Raw genomic sequence first — 22,712 nt, 5'->3', positions numbered from 1 at the left:
ATATCTTGTTTGAACTATAGCTATGTGACCCTTTCGAGTGTCAATAAAGATGTGTTGTATGGAATCTTGGCGGCTAATTTATGTTCAATGATATTTGTAACGGTACGTATTTTACATAACTTTGAAAATGATAATAAAAATTTTTAGTGCAATGTCCTGATGGTGATTTTACCCATTGACGAAGCTACTCAAGAAGCTAAGAAATTTATGGACTTGTGTTACAAACTTCAAGAACAGTTCCCTCACGAGTCTAAAGAATTGGATGCTCTGTCAAAATTAACAGTTTGTTGCAAAAATTTTCAAAGAGAATTCACCGCCGCTGGATTTTTTAACATTAACAAAAGGATACTTTTTGCTTTGGGTGGAAATGTCGCTACGTATTACATCATTACCATACAACTTAATGAAAGCCAGTATCAGAAATGTCAATATCCCTCGGAATTCTGACCAAGCATCACTTAAATCTGTATATTGTCAAAATAAATAGTAATCGGAAATTTATTTTGTTAATCGGCTAATTGAAACATTTGTCCTTGTACTTTTGTGTAGTCCATTAGTTGATTGATAGCACATTCACTGATGTTAAAGCAGAAACCAACATGAACTTCAGCCTTTCAGTCAGAGATATCAATTTTATTAAACCTTTTTTTCTGTACTTGAATATCTTTCTAATAACGCCATGGTACGATTTTAATAAGAATTCATTTTACTGGTTAAAATTTTCCATATTGCATGCGTGTTTTTTAATCGTTATTAAATTTATATGGATTTTTTCTTTGAACCTTGGGTTTGCAGACGAAAATGATTTCGTTTCATGGAATTTTCTCTTCATCTTTTGGACCTTCAGTCTTGTGGTACGAACCTTAGCGACTGTTTTAAAATCAACATTGTGGCATGTCGATAATTGGAAAACTCTAATCACAAACTTTAAATACATCGACATAAAACTGAAAAACGGGGGCCACAAAGAAACGTTTTGGAAAAATTTCTATTTTGTTTTTTTCTTACAGAACATTGTTTTTTTTATGATTATTGTATACCAGTTAAACGCATTTTCAAGCATGACAAAAATTGAGATGTGGAAAGGACTGTGGCTAAGTCCTTTGGGTGACTTCTATCAAGAGTTTCTATTAGTTATTTTGATAAGTGAGCTGGTGAAAAGTGTCAAAATTAGATACAAAGATCTGAATGAAACATTAATAAAAAACTGCGGACGTTTGGATTTTAAAGAAATTAAACTTGCTGGAAATATTTTTCGAATTTTGGGGGAGACCGTTGATCTGATTAGTCAGATTTTTGGTTATCAGATCATAAGTATCTTGTTCCACTTTGGTTTGCAAATAATTGTTTGTTTGAATTATATTTTTATTATGATTCATAGCAGCTACAAAGATTTTACGTGTAAGATGATAATCGGGCAAGTGTTCTTGATGATCTTTGTCGCAGTAAGTAGGATGTTTTTCCGTTCATAATTATGACTAAAATTTTTTTAGTTCAATGTTGTTATGATTATATTTCCAATCGATTCAGCTACCCAGGAAGCTCGAAAATTTATTGACTTATGCCATAAACTTCAGGAGAAGTTTCAAAAAGGCGAAGACGAAATTTTTACAAAAGTGATAAACTCTTGTAAACACTTTCATAGGGAGTTTACTGCAGCAGGGTATTTTGATATTAATAGGGCCTTAATTTTTTGTATATTGGCTAATGTTGCTACATACTATATCATCACCATACAACTTAACGAGAGTCAGTGTCAGAAAACGAACAAAAATTACACAACCTAGCTATTGCTTATATTGTAGATTGTTCTCTAATATTTTAAAAATAAAAAAATTAAACACAAATGTTACAGTTTCTAATCCAATAATGGAAACATTTGTCCTTGTATTCGTGTGTAGGCACCTCCATTAGTTGATTGATAGGACATTCGGCGATATTAGAACAGAAGCTACCATGAACTTCAGTCTATCAGTCAAAGATATCAGTTTCATAAAACCCTTTTTTCAATACTTGAACATCTTTCTAATAACACCGTGGTACGATTTTGACAAAAATTCCTTTTATTCTTTAAAATTCTCCACATTGTACGCATGTGTTTTATTAACCATCAAATGTCTCTGGATTTTTGCTATCAACCGTGGCTTCAAACGAAACTATGAATACGTATCAGAGAATTTTCTCCACATCTCCTGGACTTTCATCCTGGTGGTACGAAACTTGGTCACGGTTTTAAAATCTACGGTGTGGGACGTCAAAAAGTGGAAAACTCTAATCACGAATTTTAAATACATCGACGTAAAATTGGAAAATACAGGCCAGAGAGAAAGGATTTGGAAAAATTTTTACTTTGTGCTGTTGTTACAGCATATTATTTTTGCTAGTTTTGTTTTTTATCTACTGTATGCATTTATAAGTATGGAAAAAATTGGGCTTTGGGAGGGACTGTGGCTAAATCCTTTTTCGGACTGCTATCAAGAGTTTTTAACGGTTATTTTCATAACGACATTGGCGAGAAGCATTAAAGATAGATACAAGGATTTGAATGAAAGATTAATAAAAAACTGCGAAAATTTTGATCTCGAAGGTATTAGAAATGCTGGAAATATTTTCCGAACTTTGGGAGAGACTGTTGACATGTTTAGTCAGATTTTTGGGTATCAGATAATAAGTATCTTGTTCCACTTTGGTTTGCAAATAATTGTATGCTTGAATTATACTTTTATTATGATCCTTCGTACCAGTAAAGAGTTTGTTTGTCGGATCATAATCGCAAATGTGTTATTGATGGTCTTTGTCTCAGTAAGTAGGTGTTCTTTCCGTTCATAATTATCATAACGTCTTTTTTAGTTCAATTTTGTTATGATTATTTTTCCGATCGATTCAGCTACCCAGGAGGCTAGAAAATTTATTGATTTATGTCATACGCTTCAGGAGAAGTTTCAAAAGGGACCTAGAGAAGACGAAATTTTGACAAAAATTATCAACTCTTCAAAACATTTTTATAGGGAGTTTACTGCTGCAGGGTATTTTAATATTAACAAGAGCATGATTTTTTGTATATTGGCAAATGTTGCTACATACTACATCATCACCATACAACTTAACGAGAGTCAATCTTAGAAAACCAAAAAAAAGTTATACAACATAGTAATTGCTTGAAATTGTAACATGGTCTATAATATTTTAATAATAATAAAAAAAAATAAACAAAAATAAGGAAGTTTTTATGTTTCAGAAACAACTTGAAATAGACTCGATACTTTAGATTAAATCAAACAAACAATCGACATTTTTTCCAGTAGAACATTTTTAAGTAGTTCCTTATTATTGGTTTTATATTTAGGTTATAATTACATATTTACTTTCCTTAAAATTATCTCTTATCAGGAGCCGACCAGCCGACAATCTATCCTTCACTGATATCGTTTATCTTGCACACCTACATTCGTACGTTTTAGCTCAGAACAAACACATTGAACTGGAATTAAAATGATAGTTAGTCTAGCAAGACCACAATTACAGTAAGTATACTTTACCCAACACTATAATTTAAATACTCATATGTTCTCCAGATGACATACCAAAGCGACACAGATTCTGCTCCAAGTTCAGCGCCAAGTTCTCCTCTTTATTCTACAGTAAGTCAAATACCTCGAAACTAATCTGTCTACAGATATTGATTTTAGACATTCATAAAACGCAGTGGTACTACCGATAAGGGTAAAGATTACGAACATCTTTACATAGTAAACCTGCTTTTAAAACTGGTCCAAGATGACAATGTTATCGACTTTCACCTGTCTTCCAACGATAGTCAATACGGAGCTTTCGACGACGTAGTCATCGAAATCCAATATGCTTTTAAAAAAGAAACCGAAATCTACGCCATTCAACTCAAACATGTCAACAACGACGGTAAGAAAATAAGTGCTCAGCATCTAAATGCGGCTAAAGGAAACTTCAGCGTTGTTCACTACCTTAAAGACTACTATAACAATTTAAAGAAACTGAATTGCCCGGTTACGATGATTCTACTCACCAATAGTCAGTTTACGACAGAAAAGAAGGTTCAATTAAGTACTGACGACAACAAGTTCGAAATGACCGCCACAACGACGAACCCAAACTATCTCTTGAACACTTCACGTAATGGACTATCTTATAAATTCAAGCTGACTTCCACCAGTGACTATGACGACTTTTTTGACAATTTTCAATTCTATACGAGTCAAGCCGCAGTTGACGATATTGAAATTGACGCTCTAGAAACATTTACTAAGAGCTTCTCCAAGCAAGAATTTGTTTTCGAGCAGTTTGTAAAGTTTATCACTAGATGGAGTTTAACTGAGGGGAAGAAGAGTTTGTTGGACAAAAAATTTATAAAAACTTTCATAACTCTTGTCGTTTCGTCACCCTCGATGAAGACTTTGTCATTTTCCGACGATGCGACTGTTAGCGAAAAGGGGAAAACATTTAGAGAGGCGGTTTCAAAGTTCCATGTAACAACTATAACTCAAGACAGCCTAAATAAGGTACAAAATCTTTGGGCGGATTCTTTGAAAGAACAAGATTTAGCGGAAATCAGAGACATCAATGTTAAGTATCAAATTACTAGTTCTAGCATCGCGTCTGTGGAAGATTTACATTGTTTGGGAGATGTGGACAAGAACAAGCTTATTTGGTTAATAAACAAGTGTCCACTGGTTATTGACGACAGCGAAGACATTCAAAACGTGATAAATTTTGAAAAAGAAAAAAATTTCGTCGTTGTACAATCTACGAAAGGTAAAAATACTCTTGCTTTCACGAACACATTATTCCAAAATCTAGCTGACCTCAAATCAGAAGAAGCAATTTACAATAAAGTCGTAAATACCTTCACTTACTCTCTAGAAGGTCAAAAGGAGGCACTTTTGAAAACTTTAGTAAACGACGACATCCACCACATGATCACCACCGATAAACTCGTTGATATGTTGCAACAACCTTTAGAAATAGGGACACAAAAAGAAACCCTTCCACCTTGCTTCATCTCTAGAACGTTGTCAAAAACAGTAATCGATATACAATTTTTGCAAAGAACTGTCGACAACTTCATCGTCATTACAGAAGTAAAAGACGAAGGCGGTTTCAAGAAACGTTTTAAAAACATAGAAGTGACTCCTAACGGGGAGATAGTATTTAAGAATAAACCAGACAGTAACATCATCTATGTCACCAAAAATGATATAACAGAAGATGAATTCATCAAACTTGTTGACAACACGTCGACGAAAAAATACCATCATTTTAGATACATAAATGACGACTGTTTAGAGTGGATAAGAAGTACCTCTTTAGAAGTGGAAGACTTTTACAAGTTTCGAATGGATCATAAATACAATTACACAGTAGACGAATCACACCTCTTCGGAAAAAACGAAAATGATATCAACGTCGTCTGCGCAAATCCCGGAATGGGAAAAAGTACTTTAGTCAAAAGTCTTAAAAACAACAGTTGTTCGTCAGTGTGGACGCTAATAATCTATGCAAATATGCACGCCAATCTCTACAAAAAGGTCAAAGACGACAAAAACGTCTTCAAGTTTCTTAGAAATGTCATCTCCAAGAACGTTCGTGGTGATTTTGATGAAAAAATTGTTGATTTGTTGATGGAGAAAAGACAAGTTCGCATAATTTGGGACGGACTGGACGAAGTTTCTGACGAAAGTCTCAAAACTGTTCTTAAGGTGGTGAGCGCGATTTCGAAGGAAGGGTTCAAACAGTGGATAACATCCCGGAAAAACCTGAAGGACTATTTAGAACGCAGACTGAAAATATTTGCCAAAGAAATGCAAGAGTTTAACGAAGAAGAGCAGCAAGCGTATATCAAAAAACGCTTGACAGTTTCAGACGAAGAGTTGCCAACAATTTTCAAGAAGATTAAAATGAACGTCCTTTTTCTGAATAGCGACATTTTGGGCATTCCCTTGCAGATTTACATGTTGACAGAGCTGTTTTGTCAAGACCTGGAAAAGTACTCTCGCTTGCTGGATGAACAAAACATCACACCTTTAACTCTATACGAGTATTTCGTGGATGAGAAATTCAACATTTTTTATAAAGAAAAAATGGGACTTGCCCTGACCATGGAAACAAATGTAAAGAAATGTGAAAATGAAAAGAAAGAAAAAGTGGGGGGTTATAAACAAATTGCATTCGATTTCTATTTGAGTAGAAAATTGAGATATAGTGGCGATCTCAACTGTTGTACACAGTCTCCAAATTACAACTTTTTAGAAGATATCAAGACTGGAGGGGACCCCGTGGGTTTCGTTAGTAAAGTCAACGACAACAAACCTGAGTTTACTCACAACTCATACGGTGAATATTTTGCCGCTTTGTACCTTTTTGATAATAACCCCACTAGAGCACGAGAAGCGAAATTTGTTTTGAACAGTAGATATAATAACATCAGATTTTTTCTCGACTTGATGCTGTCGCAAAATTGTAAAGGTCACATCGCTATAATATGTAGAAGTTACAAGCTTCTGGCACAATGTGAAAACGCAGACTTGGACCAAAATGACACAATTAAACGCAAAACTTTAGAACTGTCGTGTGCATGGAGTAAGAAGTACCCACTTATTGTGGCACAAAATATTCTCGTGAATGCTGAAACTGAATCCGATTTAAATTACAAATCCATATCAAAATGCTACGACAAATTCAGTCGGTCACTCCATAGTTGTATTCGAAACTTACTACTGTTACTACCATTTCTTATACCTCTCTACAATCACGTCTATCAACGTTTTGAAGACGACTATTTACCCACGGTTCTTTATTACGCAATCAAGTTTGATTATGCCTTTATCTTCACCTGCACAGCAAACATAGACTGGTTGCACAACATCCACCAGAAAATCGACCCAAAAAAACTCATTTCTCTGATAGTCTCTTTCAATTCCTACAAATGTTTAGAAGAACTTATTGATAAGAAAAATTACGCGGAAGTGTTACTGCGTAACTTTAATGCTGCACACAAAACTTCTGATTTCAACCTGTACAAGTACTTTTCTCTGTTGATTGAAGCTACGAATAGTACTACATCCATCTATTCAACTTTCAAAGGAAAAGCAAGGACTGATATCGACGCTTTGCTTCAAAAATGTGTACAAGTGAATGCTCCTGACGCTGATGGTCGAATGCTCTTGCACTATGCTTGTGAAAGTGGAGATTCTCATACCGTGAAGTTATTGGTGGAAAAGAGTGTGACCGTAGATGTTCCAGACGCTCATGGTCGGACACCTTTACACTATGCTTGTGGAAAGGGGTGTTATGCGGTCGTTGAGTTGTTGATTGAACGTGGAGCTGAAGTTAATGTTGAAGATAAGGAAGGAAGAACACCTTTGGATTGTGCATACAAAAAAGGGAATCAGCATGTAATAGAGTTCCTGATTAGCAAACAAGCTAAAAGGGGTGTTTTTTGTAAAAATATGATTCAATAAACGAAATGTGTTACTAAATAAAACAACAGTATTATTTCATTAAAAATGTTTATCAAAACTGCTACATTTAAGACATTAATTAATGACTACGCATAAGGATGTCCTCTTCATGGCGTCTACTACTTCTTTTATAAGTGTTTAACCAAATTTTTTTGAAATCAGTATTAAATACCACGTATATCAAAAATAACACAAATCCTTGCAATGTCGCAAAGGTATCAAACAAATAGACAAAAATTACGCTGTGAGATACCTCTGCCAAAAATCCAAAAATCCAAGTAAGTCCAAAAAAGAAAAATAGAGACGCAAGACGTATTACATGGTAAAACGTATCATCCGATCCGTGTCTTCTCAAACGATCTTTTGTGTTAAGAACTGTGTCAATTATAAAGATGTATATAAAAAAATTATTAACTATAACTAAAGAAATGGGCCACCAAACACCGAAATACAATGCAGTACCCGAAGGGTAACAAATACCACCCACAGTATTGTTATAGTTATCACCATATGTAGCCACGATACTAATAACAATGACAAGTGGGAGGCACCAAGTCATCAAATTCGTTTTTAACAATAAGTGTGGAGTTTGATCATTGTTGTTCAAAATGAGTTTCTTGTATTGGAAGTGCGCAATAACAAACATCCAACAAAACTGGACGAGGACCGAATAATGAAGAACTAAACCACTAGCTACGCAAAAGAAACGACTCGTGAGATATTGCTTGTGCAAGTTGATCGAAAGATAAAACACTAATGTTTGAAACAGACTGGAGAAAGCGAAATTCAGCAAAAGTTTGTTAGCACTATTCGATCTCCAACTTTTGCAAAAACAGGCAGTTAGAAACAGGAAAAAGTAACCCGCTAGAGACAACGAAGAACATGCTGCGGTAGTTAACTTCAAAGCTGATTTTTCTTGATACATTTTGTCAAGAATGAGGACCCCGAAATGTGTGGTGTGCCAGAAATCGCACTGAAGCAAGGAAGACAATGCTTTACCAGTAGTGTGGTATTTCCAGAAACCTGCTTGCTTCTGGAGTGTGTCGTAAGACCAGTAGGAGCACTCTTGGTCTTGACTTGGGTCCTCAGTTTTATAGACGATGGACAAAGGCCCGGAATAAGTTGTTAGTGCGTCGGGAAGAATCACGCTGTAGATTTTACCGACGACGTTATAAGGAAAAATCTTCGAACTTTTCTCGTTAAACAAAGCGTCATTGTAAAAAATACTAACAATCACTTTCGTGGTTTCGTCAAACTTTGTTGAGTTTTTGAGTTCGGGACTTAGTATTACAGCACTGTCAAAATTTTTGTACTTGCTTAATTCCGAGGGAGTTACAGTATCGGTGCGAATGGCGACTTCGGAATTGTTCAGGAGCACGAAACCACCAAATGTAGCGTCTTGTCGGTTGTAAATCAGAGTTATAAAGCTGTCGGTTTTGACTAAACACTGTTGTTCGCATGGAGACTCTTTGAGAATGGCATCAGTGTAGTGGAGGATGATATCTGTCGCGTTGTATTCTCTTTGGCTGTCTTGCAATACCTTCTTGTCAATTTTTTGTAAATTGTTTATTATTTCACCCAAGATTTTTAGATCAGCGTTTCTATTATCATGTACATTTTTGAAAATTTTGCCGGTGAGGAAAATATCGAAAGAAAGGAATTCGTCGTATCTGAATGTTAGTTGAAGCAGACTTGCAAGAATTTCTTTGGAACTACTTTTCGACGCAAATATCTCTAACAAGGCGTCTGTTACTTGAACAGCAGGCAATCCTATTATGCCAAAATATTGATAGTTTGAACGAAAGGAGCGAATTAATAAGTCACGACCTTCACGAGGTCCGCCACCCTCATGTAAACCACGACCTTCACGAAGTAAGCTAGTATAGTCAGGCTCTAAATCAACAAGTTTATGATAATTTCGAAACCGACAAAAAAAATGAGATTTAAGCTTGAAAAGTTCTCCACCTAGAATCCATGCACCACTATCTGCTTCCAAATGAATCCAGGAGGCACACTTTATAATTTTGTTATATGTATCGTGGTCAGCTTTGTGAGCAATCCATACTGGAAAAAACGCCAAACGTTGAACTACAAACACGTTAAGAACATTCTTGGTTACAAAAGGCCGTGTATCGAAAAAAAAACCTTGTCTTCTAAAAAAAAGAAATGACAGTTGCCTTAATAATTCGCTGTCCTGTGTTTCTATCCACATAGCACTGTGTACATTTTCTAATTCTGTTACATCCTCAGGTTTTATGGGATAACGTAATTTGTATATCTGTAGTTCGGTTTCATCTTTTTGAACAAATACTCCGTACGACGATCTCAAAAAAGCAAAATTTTTTCTTTTAATATGATCGTTAGAAGAATCACGCTCTAAAGCGTACTCCTGAACTGTTTTAATCCAGAACTCTGCTGTTTGTGATACCATTAGTATGCTACTATCAATATTTAAAACAATATCCACTAAGTCCAAAATCTCATTGCGTTGAAAATCATAATACCTTACATAATTTGCAATAATGTTAACATCATGACGACCCAGTTCTGTAAAATTTTTTAATAAATTTTTAAGTTTGTCGAACTGTTCGCTCATCGAATATTCCAGCAGTTTGTCTGATACCGATGATAGTTTTGCAACGTCACAATAACTGTAAAAAGTCGTCCAGTGTGCTCCACGAAAATCATCTCTATCGCACATTTTTTTTATTCGACTTGTGTTACGGAAACACATTTCTTTTGAATAAATTTTAGTTCCCCATTCTGCTTCTTTCCACACTACATTCTCTTCAACAATAGTAGGACAGAAGTCTATACCTCGTATATTCATCGTTTCAATATTAGTAAAATTCAAATAAACAGGCGAAAATTCTTCTAAACAGTTAAAACGAACAGTGAATGAAATTTGCTGTTTGTTTTCGTCTAACTTAACTATTTCTACGATTTGGTGCAAACACCAGACACGATCGTTTACAAATTTCGCAAGTACATTAAGAATACTGGGGCTCAGGGGGTTGACTCCTTTCGGATATTCTAAACGATAGGTTGCAAGATAGTTTTGAGGAAACGTATTTTTTTCGACGTATATCACATCACTTTTTATTGGCTTCGATCTGGTGTAAATAAAAGCTTCGCACCAGTAATGTCCGGACCGATATTCAAGGAGTGGAAGTTCGTATGTTTGGTTGCCACTGCCACTTAACACCGTTTCGAGCTTTGGATACCGATACAGCATACTTGTAGAGTTGGCATCGGTAAAGCAATAAATCGCAGAAACTGTTGAAATTTGGTTAAAACCATAAACATTCAAGACATTCACGATAAGAGCATTTTCTCCATTCCACTTTACCCTGATCGTCTCTTCTGTAAAGTCGTAAGTAAACTTTCTTTGCATTCCCTCACAAGTCCCTGATAAAAATATATCGGTCACAGGTTCCACTCTTACTTGTAAATCCGTCTTAGCAAAAATACGGTTTTGTCCTAGTATCTCGATTTCTGCACGACATTCTTTCTCAGACGACAAATTGCGTACTACATTTGCATAAACTTCTAAGAACTTTGCTGTACTATAATTTTCTATGTTCAGTGTACTCGCAGCACAAATACACTTCGGTTCCTCTACGTTCAATTCTACGCAGTCTTCATATTCATCACATTTATTAGAGTAAGTATCCCAATGATGTATTTTTTCATACGAACATATCCCTACATGGACTTCAATACACGACACAGCTTTCATATACGAACTGTTGTAATACACAAGACAATTTTTACCCTCAATACGTCCATCATAAAAATGGTTTTCTTCAAACGTTTTCTTGTAGTTGGCACCGGGTTCGGTCCATTGTAGAAACCCTAGACGGTTTGAAACATCGCGTTCCACAGGCATCCACACAGGACCGATTTTATTCTCTGTGACAATATGTTTAGAATATTCGAAGGGCATGGCGTTTTCGAATGGGCATTCTGGCGGGAATGTAGATTTTGCGGTTACTACGTAACATAGACGACCAGAGTCAATAAGACCTTCTGGACAGTCTTGATAATGTATTTCCGGTACCTGAAATTAAAATTTAAATGACGCAACTTAAATAATTGCAACTTACTTGTTCAGTGGTACTCTGGGAGAGTGTCCAAGAGTTTATTATGGCGTAAAACACTATGATATACTGCAGCATTTTATCCTTTAGTGCTGTTGAGGAAGTGATGCTAGCTTGAAATTGAAAAATATTTTGTCGATCAGAGTACTTAATAAGATTATTTTCTACAACTTATTTAACAAAGTTGTAGATAAGATAAAAAAAACATTATTTGTAGTATCAGTGATACCTTTTGCGGGTATTTGCTTACCAGAAAATGTTATTTTTCCTCTTGACTCAGCACAAATTCATTTCTAATTTAACGACTTCTACCACAACGTGTAATGTTGGTACTACCTTATCATTATTTATCTTTTGCCCGTAGTAAACTACTGGTCTTCCTTCAAAGATTTTATCAGTGAAAAAAACTAAAAAACGAAGGACTAAAGAATGGTAAACAATTTTGATCAGAGTGCTATACTACATACAAAAAATCGTGCGAACACGTAAACAGTTTAATCTCTCACGATAAGAACTTGTCGGCTTCTTTGGGACAAAATAAACACTAAGTTAAAAATAAAAAAACACTTTATTAATTCATGAATAGTGGTGAACTTTCGGGCTCGGGAGACCGTCTTCTGTACCTCGAATCGGACGAAAAAACCAACCTTAGCATTCCACTAGAGGTGTACTTAGCTCTTTGAAATTTGTTCCAATACATTTCCTTAACACTTTTGTCACAAACTACATACAAAAGAAACAAGACAAACCCTTGCAACGTGGCCAAAGTATCAAACAAGTAGATGAAGATCACACTTTCTTCGACTGCCAGCTTCGCACCAGTAATGTCCGGACCGATATTCAAGGAGTGGAAGTTCGTATGTTTGGTTGCCACTGCCACTTAACACCGTTTCGAGCTTTGGATACCGATACAGCATACTTGTAGAGTTGGCATCGGTAAAGCAATAAATCGCAGAAACTGTTGAAATTTGGTTAAAACCATAAACATTCAAGACATTCACGATAAGAGCATTTTCTCCATTCCAGTTTACCCTGATCGTCTCTTCTGTAAAGTCGTAAGTAAACTTTCTTTGAATTCCCTCACAAGTCCCTGATAAAAATATATCGGTCACAGGTTCCACTCTTACTTGTAAATCCGTCTTAGCAAAAATACGGTTTTGTCCTAGTATCTCGATTTCTGCACGACATTCTTTCTCAGACGACAAATTGCGTACTACATTTGCATAAACTTCTAAGAACTTTGCTGTACTATAATTTTCTATGTTCAGTGTACTCGCAGCACAAATACACTTCGGTTCCTCTACGTTCAATTCTACGCAGTCTTCATATTCATCACATTTATTAGAGTAAGTATCCCAATGATGTATTTTTTCATACGAACATATCCCTACATGGACTTCAATACACGACACAGCTTTCATATACGAACTGTTGTAATACACAAGACAATTTTTACCCTCAATACGTCCATCATAAAAATGGTTTTCTTCAAACGTTTTCTTGTAGTTGGCACCGGGTTCGGTCCATTGTAGAAACCCTAGACGGTTTGAAACATCGCGTTCCACAGGCATCCACACAGGACCGATTTTATTCTCTGTGACAATATGTTTAGAATATTCGAAGGGCATGGCGTTTTCGAATGGGCATTCTGGCGGGAATGTAGATTTTGCGGTTACTACGTAACATAGACGACCAGAGTCAATAAGACCTTCTGGTCAGTCTTGATAATGTATTTCCGGTACCTGAAATTAAAATTTAAATGACGCAACTTAAATAATTGCAACTTACTTGTTCAGTGGTACTCTGGGAGAGTGTCCAAGAGTTTATTATGGCGTAAAACACTATGATATACTGCAGCATTTTATCCTTTAGTGCTGTTGAGGAAGTGATGCTAGCTTGAAATTGAAAAATATTTTGTCGATCAGAGTACTTAATAAGATTATTTTCTACAACTTATTTAACAAAGTTGTAGATAAGATAAAAAAAACATTATTTGTAGTATCAGTGATACCTTTTGCGGGTATTTGCTTACCAGAAAATGTTATTTTTCCTCTTGACTCAGCACAAATTCATTTCTAATTTAACGACTTCTACCACAACGTGTAATGTTGGTACTACCTTATCATTATTTATCTTTTGCCCGTAGTAAACTACTGGTCTTCCTTCAAAGATTTTATCAGTGAAAAAAACTAAAAAACGAAGGACTAAAGAATGGTAAACAATTTTGATCAGAGTGCTATACTACATACAAAAAATCGTGCGAACACGTAAACAGTTTAATCTCTCACGATAAGAACTTGTCGGCTTCTTTGGGACAAAATAAACACTAAGTTAAAAATAAAAAAACACTTTATTAATTCATGAATAGTGGTGAACTTTCGGGCTCGGGAGACCGTCTTCTGTACCTCGAATCGGACGAAAAAACCAACCTTAGCATTCCACTAGAGGTGTACTTGGCTCTTTGAAATTTGTTCCAGTACATTTCCTTAACACTTTTGTCACAAACTACGTACAAAAGAAACAAAACAAACCCTTGCAACGTGGCCAAAGTATCAAACAAGTAGATGAAGATCACACTTTCTTCGACTGCGAGAAACCCGAAAATCCACGTTAGTCCAAAAAAGAAAAACAAAGACCCTATCCGACGTATATGGTAAACACTGTCATCTGGTCCATGCCTTCTTAACTCCGACCGAGTGTTAAGAATAGCGTCTATAATGAAGATGTATACGACAACATTATTCGCTATGACGACTGAAATGGGCCACCAGACCCCAAAATAAAGAGCTCGTCCGGAAGGGTAGCAAAACCCGATTTTCTCCTTAGAGTAGTGATAGCCATGCTGTAGTAGCACAATTGTGACTATTATCACTGGAACACCCCAAGCAAACAAGTTCGTTTTAATTACCACATTTGTTATATTATTGTTACTGTAAAAAACGAGCTTCCTGTATTGGAAATGTGGTATGATTAGCATCCAGCAGAACTGAACGAGAACGGAGTAGTGAAGAATAAGACCTGCTAAGACACAAAGAGAATCGCTTTTAGACAGTTGTTTCCCTAGTACAATGGACATGTAAAAAGTCAAAAGTTGAAACACACCGGAAGATACAAAACTAAGCAACAATTTATTTGATTCGCTTGCCCTCCAACTGTTGTCAAGAAAAGCGGTGAGAAAAACAAAACAATAACCGATGAAAGACAACGCACAGCAGATGTTTGTGATCCAAGTGAGAGCAGCTGAGTCTTCGTAACCGTTGCCTAGAATGAGAATTCCAAAGTGAGTGGTGTGCCAAAAGTCGCACTGAATCAAAGACAACACGTTTCTAGCAAGCGACGAATTTTGCCAGTGACCAGGCAAATGTTGTGGGGCGTTGTACAGCCAATAAGAACAATCTTTTTCCTGGTTTGGATTGTTCAATTTGTGATAAAGTGATATAGGTCCGGAATAGTTGTCCAGAATTTCGGGAAGAATAACGCTGTAGATTTTCCCGAGTGGTACGAAGACGTTGTTCCTCTCGTTGAAGAACGAATCATTTTTGAACACACTAATAACGACTTGGGTATTTTCTGGCAGTTGTTGTTTTAACTGAGAGCTTAAAACTAAGGCACTGTCCAAATCCGTGTAATTCGCTAAGTCTGTAGCATTTATCCAACCTGACAGTATTTCCACGCTATTGTTGACAAAAACTGCAAGCCAGTGATGTTGGTGTTCGTGGTGTTGAAAATCAAAGTGATGAAGTTATCCGCTTTGAACAAGCACTGAGAGCTGCAGCTGTAATTTTTGAAGATAACGTCACTATAGTACAAAATGGAGTCAGTAGCTAGAAACTTCTCCTGACTTTGGTTAAGTGCAGTTCTACTGATTTTCTGCAAGTTGCTCAAAATTTCGCTTGTTGTGTCTAAATCGTGCACTCCATAGTCAATTTTTTTCAAAATTTGCCCAGTTAAGGAAACGTCTGTCGCGTCGAATTCGTCATATCTATACGTAAGTTGGCATAACTTGACTAGAATTTCGTCAGGAGTGTCTGTAGAGGCAAGAAGGTCAGTTAAGTTAAAAAACACAGGCTGTTCAGGGTTGTGTGGTGTTATAATAGCAAAATTACCAACTTTGGGAAACTCACAAAGGAAAAACGTCTCTATTATATTGGAGGTTCCATTAAAGATCCAAGAGCCTCGAGTGAGTTGCAGTTCACCCCCTGACCCCCAATACGCACACTTCACGTCGCTTTTTCGTGAAAATTGATCGACTCGTTGAAGGACATATATCTGTTTTTGACGGTCCGTCGTGACTCCAAAAACCTGACTAATGTTTCCTGGGGTATCGTCAAAGTAGAAACCTCTCTGTTTGTAGAAACTAAAACCGATATCTTTGTCGTAGTCGCCCACAGAAGATGTCCAAAGCGCACTCTCCAAATTTTGGATATGTAGAAAGTTGGCAAGCGATTTACCCGACGATTGTAGCCCTATAAGCAACTTGTCTCCATTTCTTTGTACAGTTATTCCGGAAGATTCTACCACTGGTTTCATGAAAGCAAAATTGCGCTGCGTGATGTTTCCAAAGACCATACATCTGTACCTAATTATTGGCATCACATCTAGCAAGATGTCAGTGGCACCCATTTTTTTCTGCGATTCCAACAATATCTCGCTATCGATATCTAGAATGTCGTCAATGACATCAAGACCTAGATTTGTAAAAACAGTACCGCATATATTGCCTAGATTGGCTTCACTGTAATTCAAGAGTTTTTGCATAAAGTCTGCCACTAGGAACACATCCAAGGCACTAAATTGGCTATAGTTCCGCGCTGTGTTTTTCATGTCGGAGACCAGAAGCTGAAATAGTTGTGCAGTTGCATTTTTGGCCAGAATTTCCCCATTTAGAACGTCCCGAAGATGTGTCAACTCTTGCGTTATGGATGATCCTTTTGGAATTTGACAGTCTTGAGTGATGGGTGACCAACGAGCTCCATGTTCTTTGTCTTCGATGCAGAATCGTTTGAGACGAAAACCGTCACCGGTGAAACACAACTCTTCAGGGTAAGTTTCGGAAGATGACGGTGTTTCAGGCCAAGTTATCCTATTTTCAATGACAGTCGGACAATTTCCTACTCGTTTCAAGTCGATTATATTTACACCATCATTTAAACTAGAAAAATTGTCCACAGGACAATTACAACGAACTCGCACTAAAACCTCTTGTTTTGCTTCGTCAAAATCAAATATCTTCAAGATTCGATAAGGACAATTTATGGAATGGAGTGCCGTTTTCAGCATTGTGGTAACCATAGAAGTCAGAGGATTTACTCCTGTTGGGTACTTCAGCACTAAGTTTGCTACAATTTCGTCATTTCCGCCCCCTTCGAAGAAAACTCGGTTGCTTCGTATGGGTTCTGGAGTCAGATCACTAAAGCTTTCACACCAGTAGTGGCCAGAAATGTTCGAAAGTACTTGAAACTGGTACCCAATTGAAGACGTATTTATAGACATAATCGGTGAGATAGGGTAAATGGGATGGGCGTCAGTGAAACAAAAAGCTGAACGGTCGGTTTCAACTGAAGAAGCAACGTTCACATAGAGTGTATAATTTTCCAAACGAAGACTCATGTTTAACGATAAAGGGGTTACCTTTTTTTCATTAAGATAACACGAAGTTGGTTTTGAAATGAGAATCCATCCGTTTGAAGTACAACCAACATATGAGGTACTATCGTTAAAAAACACATCCCGAGACCAGAAAGTATAATCGATGGTCTTGCGAGAATTGGTCCAGATAAAAGTACCATTTGAGGTTTTCTCAAGACCCATTGTACAAGTAAGGGGGTCTAATAACAAATGGTAGACGTTGCTTTGGTACGGCTGCACGAATTCACTTGGAGGTTTTAAAGTATCATCACTCAAACAAGTACAGTTTCCTAAAGAGTCTAGACTACTTTGGATGCAAGTATTAATATCACCACATAGAGGATTCTTCGCGTCCTGGAGTTTCTTGTAGGCGCAGACTCCTGGATGTCGTTCTTCGCAAGATACAGCAACTATGTATGAGTCGTTGTGGTAGACGAGACAGTTTTTACCACTGATTCCACCTTCGTAGACGTATGGGTCTTCAAAAACCTTCTTGTAGCGACTACCAGGTTCCACCCATTGGAAAAAACCCAAATTTCTTTCGATGGGCATCCATACAGGTTCAAGTTTACTAAGAACAGACTTGTAAGTGTCAAAAGGTAGGACGTTCGTGTATGGACATTGTGGTGGAAATGACGATTTTTTGCTCAACTGGTAGCAGAAGTTTCCTTCGTCTGAAAAATCGTCTGGACAGTGCGGCAGCGTTGACAAATCGAAATTGTTGTCTTTGGTACAGAATTGCGTGTTGAAACATTGTTGGTACAAGTGCCTGTGGTTTTCGTCAAGACACGAGTACTTTGTGCTGTTGACAAAAACACAGTTCTGTAAGGAGGTGGTACCGATTCCTAGATGATGAAATACACTTACCGAAGCTGGTTGAGATAGTACCCACTTGTCTTGAGTACAGAAACATATTAATACAAAGTGAAACAATGGTAGAAAGAGTGTAAGTTTTACGCTTACTGAACACATATCGACGACACTATTTTTGTTTGCGAATGTTTGGTTATCGCTTATCAGCGTGGATAAGATTATTATTGGGGTTAAGCTATAACTGATAAAATTAATCAACAAGTAGAAAACTTGTCTGTCTATTTATTATTTTACAAATTAGTATCACAACTAATAACTACCCATTAGAATATCGGTCTCATTACGTTTTCTCGTCTTTTTGACTTTGTTTAGATACAACTGTTTGACATTCTTACTAAAGGCGATATATATTAAAAATAAAACAAATCCCTGTAACGTTGCAAAAGTATCAAAAAGATAAATAAAAACCTTACTGTGTGACAGTTCTCCCAAAAACCCAAAAATCCAAGTCAGTCCCAGAAAGAAAAAAAGAGACCCAATACGTACTAGATGACGAGACGAATCGTCAGGTCCGTGACGCTTCAAACTATCTTTTGTGTTAAGAATCGCATCGATGATGAACACGTAGATGACGAAATTATTAGCGACAACTATAGAAATGGGCCACCAAACCCCTAAATATAAAGCGGTTCCAGTAGGGTAGCAAATCCCTAATTTATTGTTACCATAGAAGTCACCAGATGTCAAGACACTCAAGATCACGATAAGTGGAAGTCCCCAAGCCATTAAGTTCATCTTTAACAAAAAATGAGTAGTTTGGTCATGACTATTCAGAATTAGTTTTTTATACTGGAGGTGTGCAATAATAAACATCCAGCAAAACTGGACTAGAACGGAGTAGTGAAGAATTACGCCACTAGCCACACAGAAGGTATGATTATTTAAGTACTTTTTATTCGCGTGTGTGGAAACATAGAAGACCAAAATTTGAACTAAGCCGGAGAGCGCAAAATTAAGCAAAAATTTGTTCGCACCTTTGGTCCTCCAACTTCTGTACAGAAACGCGGTCAAAAGTAGGGAAAAGTAACCAAATAGAGACAAAAAGCAGCACGCTGTGGTGATGAAGTCCAACGCTGGGGTTTCTTCATACGAATCCTCCAGCAACAAAACCCCGAAATGCGTAGTGTGCCAGAAGTCGCACTGGACCCAAGGGGAATTCCGTGCATCAGTAGCGTAGTTTTTCCAAAACCCTGCTACGTGTCGAGGTGGATTATAAAACCAGTACGAGCACTCCTTCTCCCGGGTTGTGGGTTTCATTCTATGGATGACTGACAAAGGTCCAGAATAGTTGGCAAGGATTTCGGGGAGAATGACGCTGTAGATCTTCCCCGTAACGCGATAATGGGACCTCTTTTTCGTCTCGATAAACAAACTGTCGTTGTGGAAGATGCTAACTATCACTTTCGCGTCTCCCTCCAGCTGGGATTTGAGTTCGGGACTCAGCAAAATAGCGCTGTCGAAATTTTTGTAACGGGTTAGATCCGAAGGTGTTACTTTACCAGTTAAAATTTCCACTTCGCCGTTATCCAGGAGCACCAAGGCCCCAAAATCAGCATCCTGTGTGTTGTAGATCACGGTCACGAAGTTGTCTTTCGTCACTCGACACACATTTTGACACTCGTAATTCTGTAGAATTGTGTCAATGTTGTATAGAATGCTATCCGTCGCACTGCGCTCCTTTTGACTTGTTTCTAGAACTGTTTTGTCGAAATTTTGCAAGTTGTTGATGGTTTCGCTGAGGAGGTCCAAATTGATGTCGTTGCGGGTGCTGATTTTCTGAAGGATTAGACCAATGAGGACCACGTCAGAAGACACAAATGACTTTGGTGTAGATGTGACTTGAGCCAGTCTTGAAAGAATCTCGGAAGATGTGCTATTTGACTCTAGTAGTTCCTTCAAATCGTCTCCTGGGTTACCCTCAGGTGCTAATATCATGGCGTAGGTTCCCACGGTTCTAAATTTGCAGATAAAGTGGGTCTTGGTTATATTTAAGTCCCCATCCACCAACCACGAACCTTCAACTCTGTCGGCCACATTTCCATAGTTCCAACGGGCGCATTTCACTTTTCTGTTACGTGTGTAAACCATATCAAACCGTTGAATGAGCCACACTGGAGTTTGGTAGACAAGTGATGACACGTCTATGTAGGTGTCAAAAATAGTTAATTCATACACGTAACTAACATTTCCTAACTCAGACTTATCAAAAAAAAAACCTTGCGTTGGATAGTACTTCAACGCTCTTTCAGTCGTAAGAGTAGGATCGGAAGATGTGTTTATCCAAATGGCACTTTCTATCTCTTTTCTGTTTAATATGTCACTCAAAGCTGTGATATGTTGCACAAATATTTTTCTTTTATCACCAGGACTTGTTCTACACCATGCTGTAGTTCTCGAACTCATGAAGTAAATATTATTGGTGATATGATTAAAAACGTCTTTAATGCGACAAATGTTTTGAATGTTACTCATCACGTTTAGCCAAACATCCATAGCATGCATTTTCTGTTGTGACTCCATTATAATATCACTTTCAATGTTCAATATGTTGTCTCCTATATCAATAATTTTGGTCATTTTATCAACACAATTTGACGTTTGAGTAAAACTGTACTGTTGCAATGTTTCTCCAACAATGAGCACATCGACAGCCTTGAACTGTGCATAATTTCGTGATATAGTTTCCAATTGTGATATACCTTGATCTGGATTGCTGGCGTTTGGTAATACTTCCTGCAACTGCTTTGTTACTGAAGACTTCTTCGGGACGTTGCACTTTGCCTTAGCCCAATAGGCTCCATTGAAACTATCCTCAACACACGGTCGTTGCAAATCATAACCTTTCTGAGTGAAACAAGGTTCTGAAGGACTGGCTACAGTGCCTGCTCTGGTTTCATTCCAGATCACGTCGTTTTCAACCACTCTTGGACAGAAATCTACCTTTTGTAAACTAATTCTCTGGATATTTAAGTTATCGGGTAAGCTATCACTTGGGCAGCTGTAACGGAGCTTGATCGAAACGACTTTATTGATTTCATCCAAGTCTACAATTTTGATTATCTGGTATAAGCAATTGCTCCTAAGTACGTATGACTTCATCAAGTTAGTGATATCAGAACTTAAAGGATTTATTTCTGTGGTATAGTTTAGTAAATATGTGCCTACAAAGTGATCCGGAAAGTTAGGATTCTTTGGGTTCACAAAAATTACATTGCTGGTGAGAGTTTCTGAATCTGGATACGTAAAGGCTTCGCACCAGTAGCGACCAGGTACATTTCCAAAAGACTCGAACTGGTATATGATTGAAGTGTCACCTCTATCCGTGATGTTTATCTGTGGATATCGATAGGGCAAACTTATAGGATCGGTATCAGTAAAACAAAAAACTAGAGGATCCTGACGTTCGTCGTCTGTCTGTAAGCCACTCGGGAACACGACTGTCAAATGTAAAATATTGTCTTTGAAAACACTAAGGTATAAACTTGATGACAATCTCTCTATGTTTTTCTGAGTCAAAGTGCACGATACTGATCCCTTTGACAAAATCCAACCATTTCCAGTTGACACCACGTAGTTACTGTCATCGCCAAAAGTAGCTTCAGGGGACCAAAAACTATAATCGATGTCTCTCATGGAGTTGTTCCAGGCGAAAGTACCATTGACAGTTTTTCTAATCCCGATACCACAACTTCTATCTCGTGCTATTAATGAATAGACATTATTTTCATGTGGATCCAGAAACTCGGCCTCTTCATATTCCCCGAGGGAGAACGACTCACGCGCGCAGACACATTTCGGGTTAGTTCGTTGAGTAACTTCGACACAGTTTGTCTCACCACCGCACAAAATACTCCCGGCATTGTGTACTTTTTCGTACAAGCATAAACCTGCATGTTCTTCCTTACAGGAAACAGCAAACATCCTGGAGGCATTGTACACAAGACAATCTTTTCCTTGAAGTTCGCCTTCGTAACGAATGGGACCTCTAAATTCTGTTTTGTAGCTTCTGGTATGTTCCACCCATTGCAGAAACCCAAGACCGTTGGTGATGTTTCTCTGAACCGGCATCCACACAGCACCGATTTTGTCCCGTTTGATGATATCCTCGACGTGCGTGAAATTCATCGACCGCACGTTTGTGAACGGACATTTTGGCGGAAATGGCGACTTTTTGGTGATTGCGTAACAGAAATCGCTCGCATCTACGAAACCCCGCGGACATTGTGGCAGAGTTTGTCGATCGAAGTTGTCTTTCTTTGTGCAAAATTTCGTGGTGAAGCACTTTTCGTACAGATGCTTTTTTTGTTCGTCGGAGCAGGAGAATGAGCTGCGGGCAAGGTCACAATTCTGAGAGGCATTTAGATTTATAGTTAGGTGAAATGGGAGACTTACTGGTGTCACTGCTTGTGGTGTTGTACATGTGGTGAAGATGTAGAACACTAGCAATAGTTGTAATATCATCTTGCGTCGTCAGTTGTGGATTTAGGAAAGCGGAGAAGATTAAAGTTTTGGTTACTAGTTTTTATCAGTTTTATGGTTAGACAAGATAAGATAATTTTCGAAATGTGTGTACATCAGTTCGAAGAACAGGTGAAGCAGATATTTATTGGAAACGGTT

General features: G+C 37.5%; 5 protein-coding genes across 5 annotated transcripts; 1 reads left to right on the top strand and 4 right to left on the bottom strand.

The window, feature by feature from the left end:
- The first annotated feature begins 3,432 nt into the window (after positions 1–3,432).
- On the top strand, positions 3,433–7,519 carry LOC135124216 (uncharacterized). Its single transcript, XM_064049125.1, has 3 exons — positions 3,433–3,524; positions 3,576–3,641; positions 3,690–7,519. Exons 2-3 carry the CDS (start codon positions 3,576–3,578, stop codon positions 7,491–7,493), a joined length of 3,870 nt encoding a protein of 1,289 aa, XP_063905195.1. The 5' UTR covers positions 3,433–3,524; the 3' UTR covers positions 7,494–7,519.
- A 53-nt stretch (positions 7,520–7,572) lies between these two features.
- LOC135124687 (uncharacterized) lies at positions 7,573–13,488 on the bottom strand. The gene is made up of 4 exons (XM_064049919.1): positions 13,382–13,488; positions 11,844–13,335; positions 11,600–11,706; positions 7,573–11,553 (listed from the first exon to the last, which is right to left on the bottom strand). The coding sequence occupies exons 3-4, from the start codon at positions 11,669–11,671 to the stop codon at positions 7,573–7,575; spliced, it is 4,053 nt and encodes a 1,350-aa protein (XP_063905989.1). The 5' UTR covers positions 11,672–11,706; positions 11,844–13,335; positions 13,382–13,488.
- A 436-nt stretch (positions 13,489–13,924) lies between these two features.
- On the bottom strand, positions 13,925–15,236 carry LOC135124215 (adhesion G-protein coupled receptor G2-like). Its single transcript, XM_064049124.1, has one exon. It carries the CDS (start codon positions 14,667–14,669, stop codon positions 13,947–13,949), a length of 723 nt encoding a protein of 240 aa, XP_063905194.1. The 5' UTR covers positions 14,670–15,236; the 3' UTR covers positions 13,925–13,946.
- Positions 15,236–18,251, bottom strand: LOC135124214 (uncharacterized). Its single transcript, XM_064049123.1, has 2 exons — positions 18,089–18,251; positions 15,236–18,043 (listed from the first exon to the last, which is right to left on the bottom strand). Exons 1-2 carry the CDS (start codon positions 18,191–18,193, stop codon positions 15,242–15,244), a joined length of 2,907 nt encoding a protein of 968 aa, XP_063905193.1. The 5' UTR covers positions 18,194–18,251; the 3' UTR covers positions 15,236–15,241.
- Positions 18,252–18,296: 45 nt separating this feature from the next.
- LOC135124213 (uncharacterized) lies at positions 18,297–22,578 on the bottom strand. Its single transcript, XM_064049121.1, has 2 exons — positions 22,487–22,578; positions 18,297–22,441 (listed from the first exon to the last, which is right to left on the bottom strand). Exons 1-2 carry the CDS (start codon positions 22,553–22,555, stop codon positions 18,344–18,346), a joined length of 4,167 nt encoding a protein of 1,388 aa, XP_063905191.1. The 5' UTR covers positions 22,556–22,578; the 3' UTR covers positions 18,297–18,343.
- Positions 22,579–22,712: the final 134 nt, after the last annotated feature.

The sequence above is a fragment of the Zophobas morio genome, unplaced genomic scaffold, assembly GCF_036711695.1.
Source record: "Zophobas morio isolate AGI-343-1 ecotype UQ-CSIRO unplaced genomic scaffold, CSIRO_AGI_Zmor_V1 ptg000007l, whole genome shotgun sequence".
Taxonomy (NCBI): Eukaryota; Metazoa; Arthropoda; class Insecta; order Coleoptera; family Tenebrionidae; genus Zophobas; species Zophobas morio.
The sequence above is the reverse complement of the archived record's forward strand: the minus strand, read 5'-3'. Positions and strand labels throughout refer to the sequence as shown.

Coding starts and splice junctions, on each gene's coding strand:
- LOC135124216 (XM_064049125.1), top strand. CDS start 3,576: ATGACATACCAAAGCGACACAGATTCTGCTCCAAGTTCAGCGCCAAGT. Junction 3,642..3,689: donor GTTCTCCTCTTTATTCTACA/GTAAGTCAAATA, acceptor TATTGATTTTAG/ACATTCATAAAACGCAGTGG.
- LOC135124687 (XM_064049919.1), bottom strand. CDS start 11,671: ATGCTGCAGTATATCATAGTGTTTTACGCCATAATAAACTCTTGGACA. Junction 11,554..11,599: donor CCCAGAGTACCACTGAACAA/GTAAGTTGCAAT, acceptor TTTTAATTTCAG/GTACCGGAAATACATTATCA.
- LOC135124215 (XM_064049124.1), bottom strand. CDS start 14,669: ATGTCCATTGTACTAGGGAAACAACTGTCTAAAAGCGATTCTCTTTGT.
- LOC135124214 (XM_064049123.1), bottom strand. CDS start 18,193: ATGTGTTCAGTAAGCGTAAAACTTACACTCTTTCTACCATTGTTTCAC. Junction 18,044..18,088: donor TACTATCTCAACCAGCTTCG/GTAAGTGTATTT, acceptor ACCTCCTTACAG/AACTGTGTTTTTGTCAACAG.
- LOC135124213 (XM_064049121.1), bottom strand. CDS start 22,555: ATGATATTACAACTATTGCTAGTGTTCTACATCTTCACCACATGTACA. Junction 22,442..22,486: donor CACCACAAGCAGTGACACCA/GTAAGTCTCCCA, acceptor AATGCCTCTCAG/AATTGTGACCTTGCCCGCAG.